The sequence below is a fragment of the Coturnix japonica genome, chromosome 1, assembly GCF_054131305.1.
Source record: "Coturnix japonica strain WE chromosome 1, WE-NBRP24, whole genome shotgun sequence".
Lineage (NCBI taxonomy): Eukaryota > Metazoa > Chordata > Aves > Galliformes > Phasianidae > Coturnix > Coturnix japonica.
The window spans coordinates 58,906,584-58,920,267 of record NC_140663.1 but is presented as its reverse complement, the minus strand read 5'-3'; the positions used below and the strand labels follow the sequence as shown (position 1 = coordinate 58,920,267).

The window sequence follows — 13,684 nt, the reverse complement described above, 5'->3', positions numbered from 1 at the left end:
GAGCTTCTCTTTGTTTCACGAGTAGATGGTGTATTAAATAAAGACAGCTGGACAGACTGACATCTTTTTCTGTGCACAGGGTTCAAACAGACACCTTTGTGTCACTGAGACCTTCTCCAAGCTCCCTTACTGGCTATGGTGCAGTTTAGGCCTGACATTTACTTTCATTACAGAGTTGAGTAAGCAGCAATGAAAAGCAATTCCTATAGCTCTGTTATCATTTGTGATCCCATTTCTAATAGAAATGCACTTTTCTTTTTAATAGTGGAAGTGTATTCCATTTACCCCCGACTTCCAGTCTTTCAGCCTGTCCATGTGGGTTGTACAGATTGCCTGTGCTCTTTATCATGTCAGTCATGTATTCCCTTCCTTCAGAAAAACACAACCAACCAACTTCAATTTACTTCAGCTAAACTATCAATCTGTGGAATTTTCCTTCCATAAAGGGACACTTTGATTATTTTTTCAGGTTTTCATTGCTCTTCCAGGCTGTCAATTTCTGAAATATCAAGACTTTTGATAACAGAGATTCAGTTTGTCCAGCTTCATCTGCGAGAGAGGTAAAGCAAGAGGCTAAGCAAGAGGATCAGCCCTGAAATGTACTACAGCACTCACATAGCTGGAGCTGAGTCTCCATAGAGAGGCCATGACTCACCCCTCTTAACAGCAACTGCTTTGCTCCTCTTCCAACTTCTGTTGACTTAGGTCTGCCAGTGGTGTTATGTGAGTATGACATCTAAGACCACAGTAAGTGACAGAACATGGAAAAAATGTCCCACTCCACAAAAAAAGCTTACGAGCTATGTGGACAAACAACAAAGTCCTAATATGAAATCTCCTAGCAATCCACTGTGTCTCATCAATGGTCTTTAAATCTAATCACCTTCCAGACTCTGCACGCACCCCATCCCTTTTGATAAGGAAAAGGCTAGAAAGCTAACCATCTTTTGCAATCAAAGCACTCTCTTTGGTCATTGTTGCATCCTCGCTGAGGCCGCACATGTTTTCAGCGAAGACTCGGAAGTAGTACTCGTTTCCTATGACAAGCTCATTAATGGTGGCACTGGTGCGGTGGTAGTGCTCGATTACCGTGAACCATTCCTGAAAATACAAACACAGACGCTAAGCTTCCCTGCTGCACCTGTCACACATCTGCTGCTTGGAAGGATCATTGACCTTAGGGTAGTACAATTATCTTTTAAAGGAATGTTAATGAAGAGTAATGTGCTGAGGTAAACAGTCATTAATTATTCCATCTGATGTGAGTGATAATAAGCATACACAGAGCTCACTACTGAGAATTGAAGGCTGAATGGAAAGTGGATCCTATTGAATACTTGCATTCTGTTAGCCCAAAGGTTTCTGTTTGGGAAATCCAACATTACAAAGGTTATCCTGTGTGAGGCGAGGCAAGCTCCTTCATTTCACTTCTATACTGCTGACTGAACTAGTACTGCTGCAGATAAGAGAACTGCAGTTTGGGGAGAAAAGTCCTCGGATGTGACACATACTCACGAGGGGCCAATGCACTAATGCACCCCCTCGTCCGCAGGCTGAATGTTTGTGAAGAGCATACTTTCAACCAGGTGATTCCTCTGGAGCGAAAGAAATATTTAAAGACTCAGGTGGGGAGGAGCATTTTAGCACTTTGGTCTTGTAGCTGTAATAGGACACACAAATTATATCCTAGCACATAACACCTACTTAGCAACCTGAGATAAAAAAATGGCAAAATATTTATGGTTTATGGTAAAATAAAGTTAATATTAAATAAAGTATTTAATTTGTAATAAGCATTAAATGTAAGGATCCAACTGCTGTCTTTCTTTTAAGGAACTCACATTTCTTGTTAGTTAAATGAAAATCATAAAAATATCTTGTTTATTATTGCCTTTTCATGTCAAAGGCTTCTTGAGGCAGAAAATCCTTAAAATTTTTAGAAACACCTTGAACACCTTGCAGATTTTCATAACATTGATCAATCAATGTTTTGTCCTCTTTTACTATTATAAGGCTTTTATTTTTATAAAGAAGAGCTTTGTGAATACATCAGCCTTTTAAACATCATATTACTTACCATACTTTTCTTGTCTGCTTTTTGAATGGTGTACCCAGTAATGGCAGCATTGCCATCATCTTTTGGTGGCTTCCATGATAAATTTACATTCTCTCCCCAGACATCCTCAATAGTTACAACCTCTGGTGGGCCTGGGCGATCTGTAATGAAAATATGGTAGTCATCATCTTTCATAATATTTCTCTTCTCTCTCTTTCCTACACACATCTTCCACTTTGTCTCTCTTGTCTCTTTTCTATATATATGCTCTCCATTTACTTTGTCTCTTGCTTACACAGGCATATGCCAAAGTATGCTGAGGCTGCAAAGTAAAAATGCCAGAATCATGAAAAACCTGACTGGGCCACTAGGCATGACATTTTAAAAACCTGATAAGTAGTTGAAGATGTGTTCTTAAAGCAGGAAGTGTCAAACGTTATTATGCCAATTACGTACATAAATATGTGGTAAAAATTCTAAGAAAACATTTTTTTTTTCATCTTTCATTCCTGTTTTCATGTACTTCCAACATTTAGCATTTCTTCTGTGTTGCACTTATGACAAACTTACTATGAAACCATTTCTGTCTATGGATACCAGTCAAAAGGAAAAGGCTTGCATCCTAAATAAAAAAGAAAGTGAAATAAAACTGTGAAAAAAAGAGAGTGGCATGTTCAAACAAGCACGTGCCATTGTGTAGGAAGGTTTACTTAGAGACTACAAATATATCCAAGTAATTGAATGCAGACAAAAGATGTTCTCTTGTGATTTCTCTGCTTTCGCAGCTATAAGCTTGGAATGGCTGGAGTCTGCTTCTCTGGCATGTGTGTGCTTCTGTTTTGCAAAACATACCAACAATCTGAATATCTATCGTAGCTTTATCCACCAAATTCTCTACTTCCACTTTCATGTCGTATTCTCCAGAGTGGCTCCTTTCTGCCTTTCGGATAAAAATGATGGTGTCGTTCTCAGTGTTGCGGATGTTGATTTGGTTCTTGTCTATTGGAGAACCATTTTTCTGCCATGATACTTTTGCCCTTGGTCTTCCCTGTAAAAAGCCAGGAAATGGTTTATACATGCTTTTCAAAGAGAAAAAGGTGTTAGTTACAGAGGAGAACTTGTCCTGAAAGGAGCAGTGGGAATTCATTTTTAAATCATACAGAATTTCAGGTGCAGTCCCATTAATTTACCAAAAATGCCACATATTTTTTTCCTCCCAGAGACAAAAAATATTTGTATTTTCTCTATTTTCTGGATAAACTAGACAACTATTTCTCTTTCTTTATTTTTTTCTTTCTTTATTTTTATTTTTTTTTCTTTTTGGAAGAAAATCAGTAAAAGAAAGGAAATGGAGACAAATTTATTTATGTTCTGGAAATGCCTGCATTTCCTACACTGCTGGGCAGCTAAGTAGATGATTAAAGCTCCAGGGATTCTGAATTCTCTTCTTTCACTGCAAAAGCAGTTGGAACAGTTGGAACAGTTGTTAGATAGACTGGCTTGACAACTTTTGAAGAGAACTGCATACAATTGTGGCATGGCAGTGCCCAGATTTGGCACCTAAATAGGATTGAATTCTATGTGCTTTACCATGAGATTTGCCTTCTGGAGGCAAAACATTTACAAATGCTGTCCAATACTCTCACCTCTTTTGCAATGTTTTATTTTAGAGAACATTTCTTTAGTTTCTCTGAAACAATGTGTCTTGTAGTGTAATGGTGATCAAGCTTTTATTAAACATCTAGTAGCCTTGTAGAAACAAGCATCTTTATGTGTGCAGAGTTACAGTTCTTCAATTCAAAAGAATAAGGGCCCTATAGGTAGAGAGGCAGTGATTGTTGTGAGGGGTGCTATATCGTTGGTACTGTAGCTGTGATCTCAAGGATTTTGAAGTTGCATTTCCTGTAGGAGATAATGAAATTCTGTCCACTCTTCACCTCCCTCTCAGAAAAAGTAATGATCAAATATTACCATATCTAAATACTGCCAGTGTAATCATTTTGCATTGTGCTGGTGATCACCTTACCCATAATGTCCTGTAGTAGACTTTATAATTATTCTGTGGATGACAGATGACTAAATCAGTCTGTCTAAGCTAGTTATACAGTTCGGTATTTGGCGTGTCATTATTTCTTTGAAACATCAAGACAAAAGCTCTCAAGCACCTGTGTACTTCTGTCTGCTCTTGCATATATTCAAATGAACTCACTTGACTCCCAAACTTACACAGAAAAGAAAGAAGATAAGAAGAAGTAACATAAGAAAAATGAGTAATGAATATTTTCCTGTCAGTGTTTTCTGTTCTTACCTGGAAAGGAATAACAAGATTTACAGTTTCTCCAACTCTTCTAGTATAGGTTTGTTTTAAGTGTCTTGGTAGGCGAATCTTTGGAGGTTCTGAAAAAAGCCAAAAGCTTCTGTTTGAAATTTATCTTCTTTTCTAACTGAGGCAGTTCTAGTGGGCATCAATAGGGACATAAGTCTGTACGGTCTGCAGTTCCCAGAAGTGGCCAATGATATCTTAAATTTCTTGATCCCATATTCATTACACCTTTGGTGTTCTAACACCACATGCTGTGGTGGGAAGAGTAGGTGGGTACTTAAAGCTATTTAAAAAAAGAACATGAGGATCTGTAGAAAAAGACTTGAAAGCCTGTGCAATAAAGGCTCAGAAATGAAATTTTAAAAATCACAGATTTTTTCAAAGATGTCTACATGACTTCTAGTTATTACAAAATGGCTTTGTAAGGCCATATCATCAGCTTCTAAATAAAAGTATTAGCCATTAATAAAAACAAAAACCCCACAGAACTGGAAGCAGGGTGTTTTTGTGGGAGAACATAAGCAGAAGGATCTTACCTATCACTTCCTTGACTAAGATAGGCTGTGGGTGGTACCTAGGTTCGCTTTCACCTGCAGCATTCACCGCTTTTACTCTCACAAGGATTTTTGAACCAGTCGGCAGACCATTGATTGTAAACTTTGTTTTGTCTGTCAGTTCTGGATTAGCAACGATCCACTCATCAGCTAGTTTAGGGAAAGAGGAGGATGAATCAAAAGAACAGAGAATTATGAATACGTCCATTACACAAAAAAGGAAAATTACACAATGGCAACTGATTCATTATGTACTGATGCATCCATATTGTTTTTTGTCCATCTTCTTCAATACCGTGATATGGATTCACTTTAATTATAACAGATAAAAAAGCTTCAACTCTTAATGGATTTCTGTCAATTATATAAATATATATATATATCTACATATATCAATAAGTGATTTTTTAAATAATGTGTCTATCATTTAATTGTACCAGAGAGATTAGCAGTTTAATTCAGCTTATAGAGAACAAGAAGGATGTAGAGTATATCTCCAGAAACATTCATCAGTGCTATTACAACTTTTTCGGAGAGAAAAGGGTTTGAGAATTCATTGAAATAATTTCATGTTTAAAACAAGTACTTATTATCCTAGATAATACCACTGAGAGTGTGGGGATGAGAAAAGTACCGACTATTTACACACTACAATGAAATGCCATCTCTGCTGGTGCCTTTAGAAAAAGAAGTCTGTATCCAAGTCATTCACTTAATGATGGCATTCTCAGATTTTTATCCTCCTCCTAAGCGGTCGCATGTAATCCATGGAGTGGTCATAACAGTACAATCTTTCAGATAAGTTTTGACACAGACAATACTTTCTTTTCACCCTATCCTGAAAACATAGATTACTTTAATGCTGCTGGCGCATTGACCTTTCGAGTCAGATTTTTGCAGTAGCGAGCCATTGCCAATACTTTCCACATCATGTAAGGATAGCATTATAGTGCTGGCATAAAAGACAAGAGAACTACTATAAGTCAAAGTGCCCTGCAGACTTAGCCACAACACTGCAGTACATTTGCATAAGTGTGTGTCTTACTTTTAGGAATTAAGTTCTCCTTCGAGCTGCTTCTTTCAGGTTCTAGTAGAAGAGGATTGTAATCAGTGAGTGTTTCCTGAACACCTCCCCCTCCCTTACAAATGCACTGCTGCAAATTCTGAGAGTGCATGTCCCCTCAGAAATCTCTTTACTTTTATAAAGAGAATTTTCTTTCACTAAAGAAGCTTTAAATCCTTCGTTGTATACTATACCTTCCAGGTTGAAAGGTGGCTCCATCAATTCCTCAGACTGATCTGTCGATATACCTTGTGAGAATCCAGCTTTAAAATTAATCAGAGACACTCACTTTCACACAGATGGAGCATTTTGTCAGTGGTTACAAATTCCTGTTAGTAAGTATGCAAAGATAGATGCTAGACTTTAAAGACTTAGAAGGCCTATATTTAGGGAATCTGCAGGTAGAAAATAGGTGGAAAGAGGTGGGAAGGAGGCATCTAGGTCAAGAACAGTTATTCTCACATGAAAGCTAAAGGGTAAAGAAAGAGGAGGAGATGAAGTTGGTTCTTTCTTTGGGCTGATCACAGCCCTGGAAAGATGAAAAGAAAGAGGTGAAAGAACACTTGGAAACGAGAGAAATGAATCAAAATGATGATGGGAGAGAAAAAAACAATGTATCATAGAAGAGAAAAGGAATTTGGGGAAGAATTTTGAGCAAGAGAGACAGAAAAAAAGAAGTCTTGAAAAGTAAATTTAGGGAGACAGAGGAAAAGAACACATTTAACCAAAGGCAACATAGAAAGAAAATCACAGATGATGACAGATATAATGTAATCACTAAGGCTTTATTCCCTGATCAAAGCTATCACTGCCTTGGATTTCCTGGAAGCCTGAACTCTGGCTATTTTCAGGATAATAAAAATACTACTTTGGTATCTGTGTGTGTTCCTGGATGGGAACAGTCACAAGGATCTCAACCAACAGAGACTCTCTGAAATTCCTATTTACTAGCTAAGAAAAGAGATTATTTGCAGGTACAATGGCCCTTTAAAGGCAGATAAACATAACCTCCATGGGAAAATTAAGCTAGCCTTGAAATACCACAGAAGAACCAGCCAGCAGAGTACATTGCTAAGAACTGGTTTATCCAGTGTCAACAACACTTGGTCTATTCTAGCACACCAGAACAAGAGGTTTAAGTTGAATGCCGTAAGCTAGCCCTGGGGAAGGGAGTTCTTTATCCATACATAATGTGTTATTCATTCGTGTGCAGTGCATGATATAGGTATGATGAAACTCCTATTCAATTATATACACAGCTGTCAAAGGTGCTATCATAGTTAATGAAGTCCAAAAGTCCACTATGTTGATCAACTTCTGAGAATCAGGCTATAGGGAAAGACAAACTGATGTCCATCGTACATGATTCTTCAGAATTATAATTGCACATGTAGATGACACACATATATTCTGACTTCCTATTTTCAGCTTGCAATTTCTCCTAACGAATGCTGAGATAAGGAAACTCCAAAAAACCCTCTTTAAAGTTGTGTCAGTGATGACAGTGAAGGAATGAAGACAAATGAGTTTACAGAGAACTAAAAGATAGGAACAGCAGAAGGAATATAGACAGTCATGAGAAGTATCTTGAAGTTAAAGAGGTTTGAAACAGTATAGAATAAATTAGTCCAAAACAGAAAAGGCACTGAAAGGACTGAGAAAGGGAGGAACTGAGATATTGCAAGAAAGAAAAGAAGGTTTACATGTAGAGAAAATAATGTATATTTCAGTAACACAACTCTTACCATTTTCTACTAAGCTTGCTTATTCCTAGCCATTTTCATAACATGTAAACACAAATAATGTCAATTTTGCACTTAGAGACGTATATACATATACAGAAGGCATGTATAGGTTTACTTCAACACTCAGAAACTTATACAAAATATGTGGTACCCATTGTATTTTAACTGAGTTAAAGAACATTAACATGATGCTCACTGACGTTTTATACATATGACAAACATATGTTTAATATTGCAAACACATCTGGGAAAATAATTGTTCCATTGAACAAGTATATGGTGATCTGTCTAACAGCCCTTGAAAGGTAAATTTTGAAGATTCCTTTAAACACCTTAGTTTGGATTATTGTATATATATACATTTCTCACCCTCATTTTGCTTAACCTACCAATCACATACCATAATGTCAAGGATCTTACAACTGTGACACATTACAAACACTTTTAATTTTTCCCCATCATCCTACAAATGCTAAACAGAGCATGATATACAACATACACATTTTCAGTTCCCTTTTTACCTCTTGACTGTGCAAATGAAACATACTGTTGTAGGTGGGTGGTCAGACTAAATGATTTTGGAGGTCTTTTTTAGCATTGGTGATTCTGTGACTCTATGATTATAGTAATGCTGCACCTTGATCTGACACTGTATGCTTACTCTTCCTGAGCTGTTTCCTCAGCTCCCTCGCAGTATACAGAGAAAACCCTTCCTATCATTTCTGCTGTGTCTGCCTTAAGGTATTCTTCTCTGCACCTCTGAGCTTCTTGCCATCTTTTCCTGTTCCTTACAGATATTCTTCTCAATACTCTCACATGTGGAATACTCCTGAGAAAAGCCAGTGTTCTTCACTCCCTCTCTCTCTCACTCAGATTGGAGCTGAGGATACTCTGTTCCTGTATCTGACCAATTTTGTGAATTACTGTTTTCCTGGATTTACTGAATCTGAAATATGTGACATTGTGAATGACAAGTTCTCTCCTCTACCTCTTGTATCCAGACTGTGGATTGTAGTCATGAAACTCTTCTATTGAAATAGATGCCTTTATGAAAAATAATAATAATAATAAAGCCTTGAACTCATCACCTGTTTTACAACACAGCGAAGAGCAGCAACTAACAAAAATTAACATTAAAAAGTCTCATTTATCCAAACACTCAACATTGCTGGAGGTCCACTGTTTGATGTTTGCCCACTGAGGCTGGATGTTGCACACACCAGTCTTGACCATTTGGTGCTCAACGAGGAGTTAGCAGTCACTTTTTTTTTTAATACTTTTTAGTCACTTTTTTTGCACTTGGGAGTTACTTTTGAAAACAGATTTAATTTGATGTCAACTCGGAATAAAATCTGTTGAAAAATACTAGATTACTCTGCCTAATTGCCAAAGCCCTTGGTTGTAAAATATATTTTCCCATTCCTTGCTATTTTACTTTCATGACTTTATTCTGTCTCTTACATCTTTATCATTCTCCTTCAGTTCTGTATAGTTTTATGACAGATAGGCATAGTTAAAGATCCTTTATCTAACTAGCTTGAAAGTTTGGGGAAATTCAATATTTAGAAATGAAGTTTATATGCCTAGATAATTTCTGTAGCCAGTTGCTGGGAAGGCTGTCCACCTGTAATGTGAACTGGTACTTGAAGTAGCCAATTAGCAATAAGTCAAGATAGAGATTACGTTGAGGACCTCTTGTCCCTAAAACCCAGCCAACTTACATGCAATCTGGATCACACTTATATCAATTTATTATTTCTTGTTCATCCATCCATCAATCCATTCACACTCACTTTGTTGCTTCCACTTTTCATATAGTGAAAAGAAGAGGAAAGGCATTAATTTGTCTTTACCTGAACTGCAACAGATTATATAGTTTTTGATTTGGTATTCACATCGCAAGTAAAGTAGGTTAAACTACAAAAATGAGTGGGATCTGAAATAAAAACTGAAGAGGAGATTGAACACAATCCTGCTGCTGCTACTGATTAATCACCCTAAAGTGAGTGCAGCTGGCACACCAGAGAAATAATGAAGGTCTCACGTATTTTTACTTTGAGTAACATACCACAGCCGTTGTCACTTACTTCCTTCAAAGCAGTACTCTACAACATAGCCATCTAAACCTGCAGCTCCGATGTGGTCTGGTGGCCTCCATTTCATTGTAACTGAGGTATCAGTTACTGAATCCACTGCCAGGAGGGTTGGTGGACTGGTAACAGCTGAAACAAGAAGGCAGAAGGGAGAAGGCTGAAACTCTGTTATCATAAAAGTTTACACTTTTGGTGTTTTCCTCTAATCTAGCGCAATCAATCTCTCAGGCAAAAGGCTAAATCCAGTCATTTCCAGTCATCATGGAACTTCTTTCCCATTTAGGAGCAAACCGAATACCTCATCCTATACCTGCTCACAGCCTGATCCAAAGAGCCAGAGTCCTCCCTCTGAGGAATGAGAAGGATGAAGGGAGGAAAGGGGTGTGGTAGAGAAGTTGTGGATAGTGTGTTCCATGGCAGTGTGTATTTTCACAAAAGAAGGGAGCATGCTGTAGCAATAATAGCTGCCACCTCCTTCCTCCTCTACTGAGCAAGGTGGAAATCTTTTCTGATTTGCAGAGAACGACACTTATTTTACAAGGATTTCTGTCTGTACCAATAGTTTGAAAAAATATTTCTTTACATTAAAAGGCTACCAAATTAGTTGTAAGGTGACTGACAAAGCCCTTTAGCTGTTACATTAATATAAAGTACAAATAATAAGAGAAAATAAAAAATGGTGTGAAAAATTATCTGGCCTAATTTGGTTTGTAGTTGGAAAAAGGCATCAGTAATACTCAATTATTCTGAAAAAAATATATTCCCCAAATCAAAAAACAAAACACCCACCACCATACCTTTTTCTGGCTACTTTTGACCAAAGGGTCTTGTCTGACTGAAGAACGGAACGACCAAGATATTATTTCATCATTATCATTCATCTACATTGCCAATAGTTTGATATGATTGACTCAGTACACAGAGACATGAAACTGTTAATTATGGTCCTTGAAATGTATTGACCATAATATATTGGGCTCACCTATGTATGTCACTATTTTATTGCAGTGCAACATTTTTCTGTCTATACCTATTTTGTTTCTTGTTTATGAAAGATAGAGATTTAGATACATGGATATAAACTTACACAGCACCTAGTATAGACAGATTGTGAGCAACAGACATGTGGAAAGAACTACATTTATATAACTAAATGACTGCAGTAACGTATCAAGAATAATTGTCTAATGCATAGCTGTTTCTCTAGTCTTACCTGAAGGAACAAAACTTACCTAAAGGAACAAAAGACTTTGAAGGCATGCTTGGTTTGGAAGTGCCTATTGCGTTAACAGCAAATACACGGACCTCATAAGCAACACCTTCAATCATCTTCTTTGGCTCAAAGGTTGTTTCTTTACACAGTTCAAAATTCAGTCTCATCCACCGTGAGCTTTGTTTCTTTTTCCTTTCAATGAAATATCCTATAGAGCAATCAAAATGGTATTATAGTAATAGCATAATGTTCAATAATGAGGTGTCCATGCTTTGACTGACCAATAGTTTTCAATATGGCTCACTATCCCTTTCTAGCTTCAGAGTTCTTTGGGAGTTTCTGTTTAATTTTTCTCCTTGTGGATTAACTGTTAGTCATCTGTTTGTCCTCTCTGAGTATTTTTTCCCCCAAACTTAATTTAATATTTTAATTTAATATTTTTAATTTAACTGTATTTAGTTTAGAGTGAAAAAGACCTGATTCTGCTGGCCTCTGGTCACCTATGACCTTCTTCTATATTACATTTGCTTCTGAAATTGCTGCTAACAATCAAACTCTTCAAGTTTTGCCTTTATAAAAAGTTGTTTTTAAGTAGGGAGAATGATAACAGATAAAACTTATGATAACATCAAAGAATGGAAGCAATATTCTTTCAGTATTCAAAGTGTCACTCTCCAGTACCAGAGCTGAACTCTGATACTGTGATGCCTATTACTTAGAGTGTGTTTCTTTTGTCTATATTAGATCATCACCAAATGAAAGGAAAATTATTTACCTAAGATGGGTGATCCACCATCATTTGCTGGAGGTTCCCATGTCATAACACACCAATCTTCACCCACCTCAGTCACGTTTGGTGCCTGAGGAGGATCAGGCACATCTGTTGTAAAACAAACAAACAAACAAACAAAAGTGAAAAAAAAAAGAACTTTCCTATCTATGCCTAATCTATAATAAAATATATCAAACAAGAAACAAATCTGAAGTCCAATAGGTAACTTAGAATAGAAAATGTAGAGTCAGCCACAAAAATAATCTTGTGTTGAAAAGAAATTGTGAGAATGAATGGAGAACAAGTACATTGGTAAGAATGGATCAGCAGAGGGAGACAAAAACTCATCACTAAAATGTGATTTGAGAAACAACATTCAGAATAGTAAAAGACATAGCTGCTGTGAATATACTTGGCCTTTCTGGACTGAATTCTTCACAGGAAAGATATTCTAACAGCCATTTAGTGTCTTGAGATTTGAGAGCACCTGCTTTGCTAGTCCTTCTGTGATCTTCTATGAGTAATTCATAGAAGATGTATAGAAGAAAGTATAGCTTCACAAAGACCCATGGGCACTTAAATGTTTTCTATCATTTTACATGACATTTTACTGTTAGATATATTAGTGCAATACTTGATTAAATCTATAACTTTGAGGTAATTGGGAGTAATGCATTAGGGAAATTACAAGTGTTAGAAAGGGCTACAGAAAGGCTGAAAAGGGAGCTACATGACATCGCCAGTAGAAAAATGACATGGGAAAAAGTCATAAACTCGCCTTTAAAGTTCCAAATCATTATTTTCTGGAATAAATACTGTAATAATGCAGGGAAGTCCTCTGTGTACCTAAAATATATTTGCAGCCCTCATTTGTACCTAACTCTCTTTGGAGAGCGGACTTTGACCATTGATGCTTCCATGGCCTTGCACATTTGGCTCAGAGCATCTCAAGCTCTTCTTTGCACAGAGAAAGGATGTTTTTGTGAATCCTGACAAGTGGGATAGGAAATGCCAAGTTCTTCAACACTGTCAAATTTCTTGAGGGGCACTCGAGGGAATGTGCCAAGAAAGGGCCACAGGCACGAGGAAAATATAGAATACTTGAAGCAACCAGAGGCAACTTCAGAAGCTTAGGTGCAGCAAGGTAAGGTGGCAGCAGGGGTGATAATTAACTCCTACTTAAATTCCATACTAAGTTACCATATCCTTCATTAACTTTGTGCCTTAGTATCCTTGCATGTCAATTTCACACCTGGAAATGAGGAAAAACAGAGGGATAGCAGCATTTGGAGGAGAGATACAGAAGAAGAATTTGGCTGTTGCTGGAATGCAGGAAAGCAGTGTTCTCAGGGATCATTTATTGAAAAAAACCATGGTAAATGGTATCGCTCATGTGCATTTTTCCACATGACTTACCGACCACTTTAATGTTGATAAGGGCTGTGTCCTCCCCAGCTTCATTCTTTAATGTTATTCTGAAAGGACCTGAATCTTCTCTCTCAGCTGTGTCAATGACCAGGCAGCTGCTGTCTGAGTATGTTTCTGCCCGTATTCTTCCACTGTCTGTGATCATCTAGGAATCAAAGTACGACAAAAGTAAGACAAAGTAAGCAGAGGGAAAAGTCAAGTTTTCTGCTTTAAGAACCAAATGTTCAAAAATCCAAGTTCAAGTGCATTACAGAACACTTCAACAAAAATTTTCTGAAGAGAAATTCACATTAAAGCTCAGTATTTCGGTCATCTGATTGTCATTAAAAAAAAAAAAGAAAAAAGAAAAAAAAAGAAAAAAAAGACAAACTAAGCAAGTGATAAATAAATAAATGGCTTTAAAATACTGTACCTTTAGTACTCAGGTCAGCCATTAC

General features: G+C 37.1%; 1 protein-coding gene across 13 annotated transcripts in view; it reads right to left on the bottom strand.

Annotated features, from left to right (window-relative positions):
- MYBPC1 (myosin binding protein C1) overlaps positions 1-13,684 on the bottom strand; it is a 70,947-nt gene that overhangs the window by 9,322 nt on the left and 47,941 nt on the right. For 7 of the 13 annotated variants that reach the window (XM_085521950.1, XM_085521973.1, XM_085521942.1 and 4 more), the window contains 11 exons: positions 13,236-13,392; positions 11,823-11,927; positions 11,067-11,255; positions 9,829-9,963; positions 6,191-6,259; positions 5,979-6,020; positions 4,916-5,083; positions 4,365-4,453; positions 2,909-3,104; positions 2,078-2,217; positions 942-1,101 (listed from right to left, as the gene is read on the bottom strand). In XM_085521950.1, coding sequence (XP_085378076.1) covers positions 942-1,101; positions 2,078-2,217; positions 2,909-3,104; positions 4,365-4,453; positions 4,916-5,083; positions 5,979-6,020; positions 6,191-6,259; positions 9,829-9,963; positions 11,067-11,255; positions 11,823-11,927; positions 13,236-13,392 — 1,450 coding nt within the window. The remainder of the gene's footprint in view (positions 1-941; positions 1,102-2,077; positions 2,218-2,908; positions 3,105-4,364; positions 4,454-4,915; positions 5,084-5,978; positions 6,021-6,190; positions 6,260-9,828; positions 9,964-11,066; positions 11,256-11,822; positions 11,928-13,235; positions 13,393-13,684) is intronic. The other 6 variants (XM_085521966.1, XM_085521993.1, XM_085521964.1 and 3 more) reach the window with 2 other exon arrangements.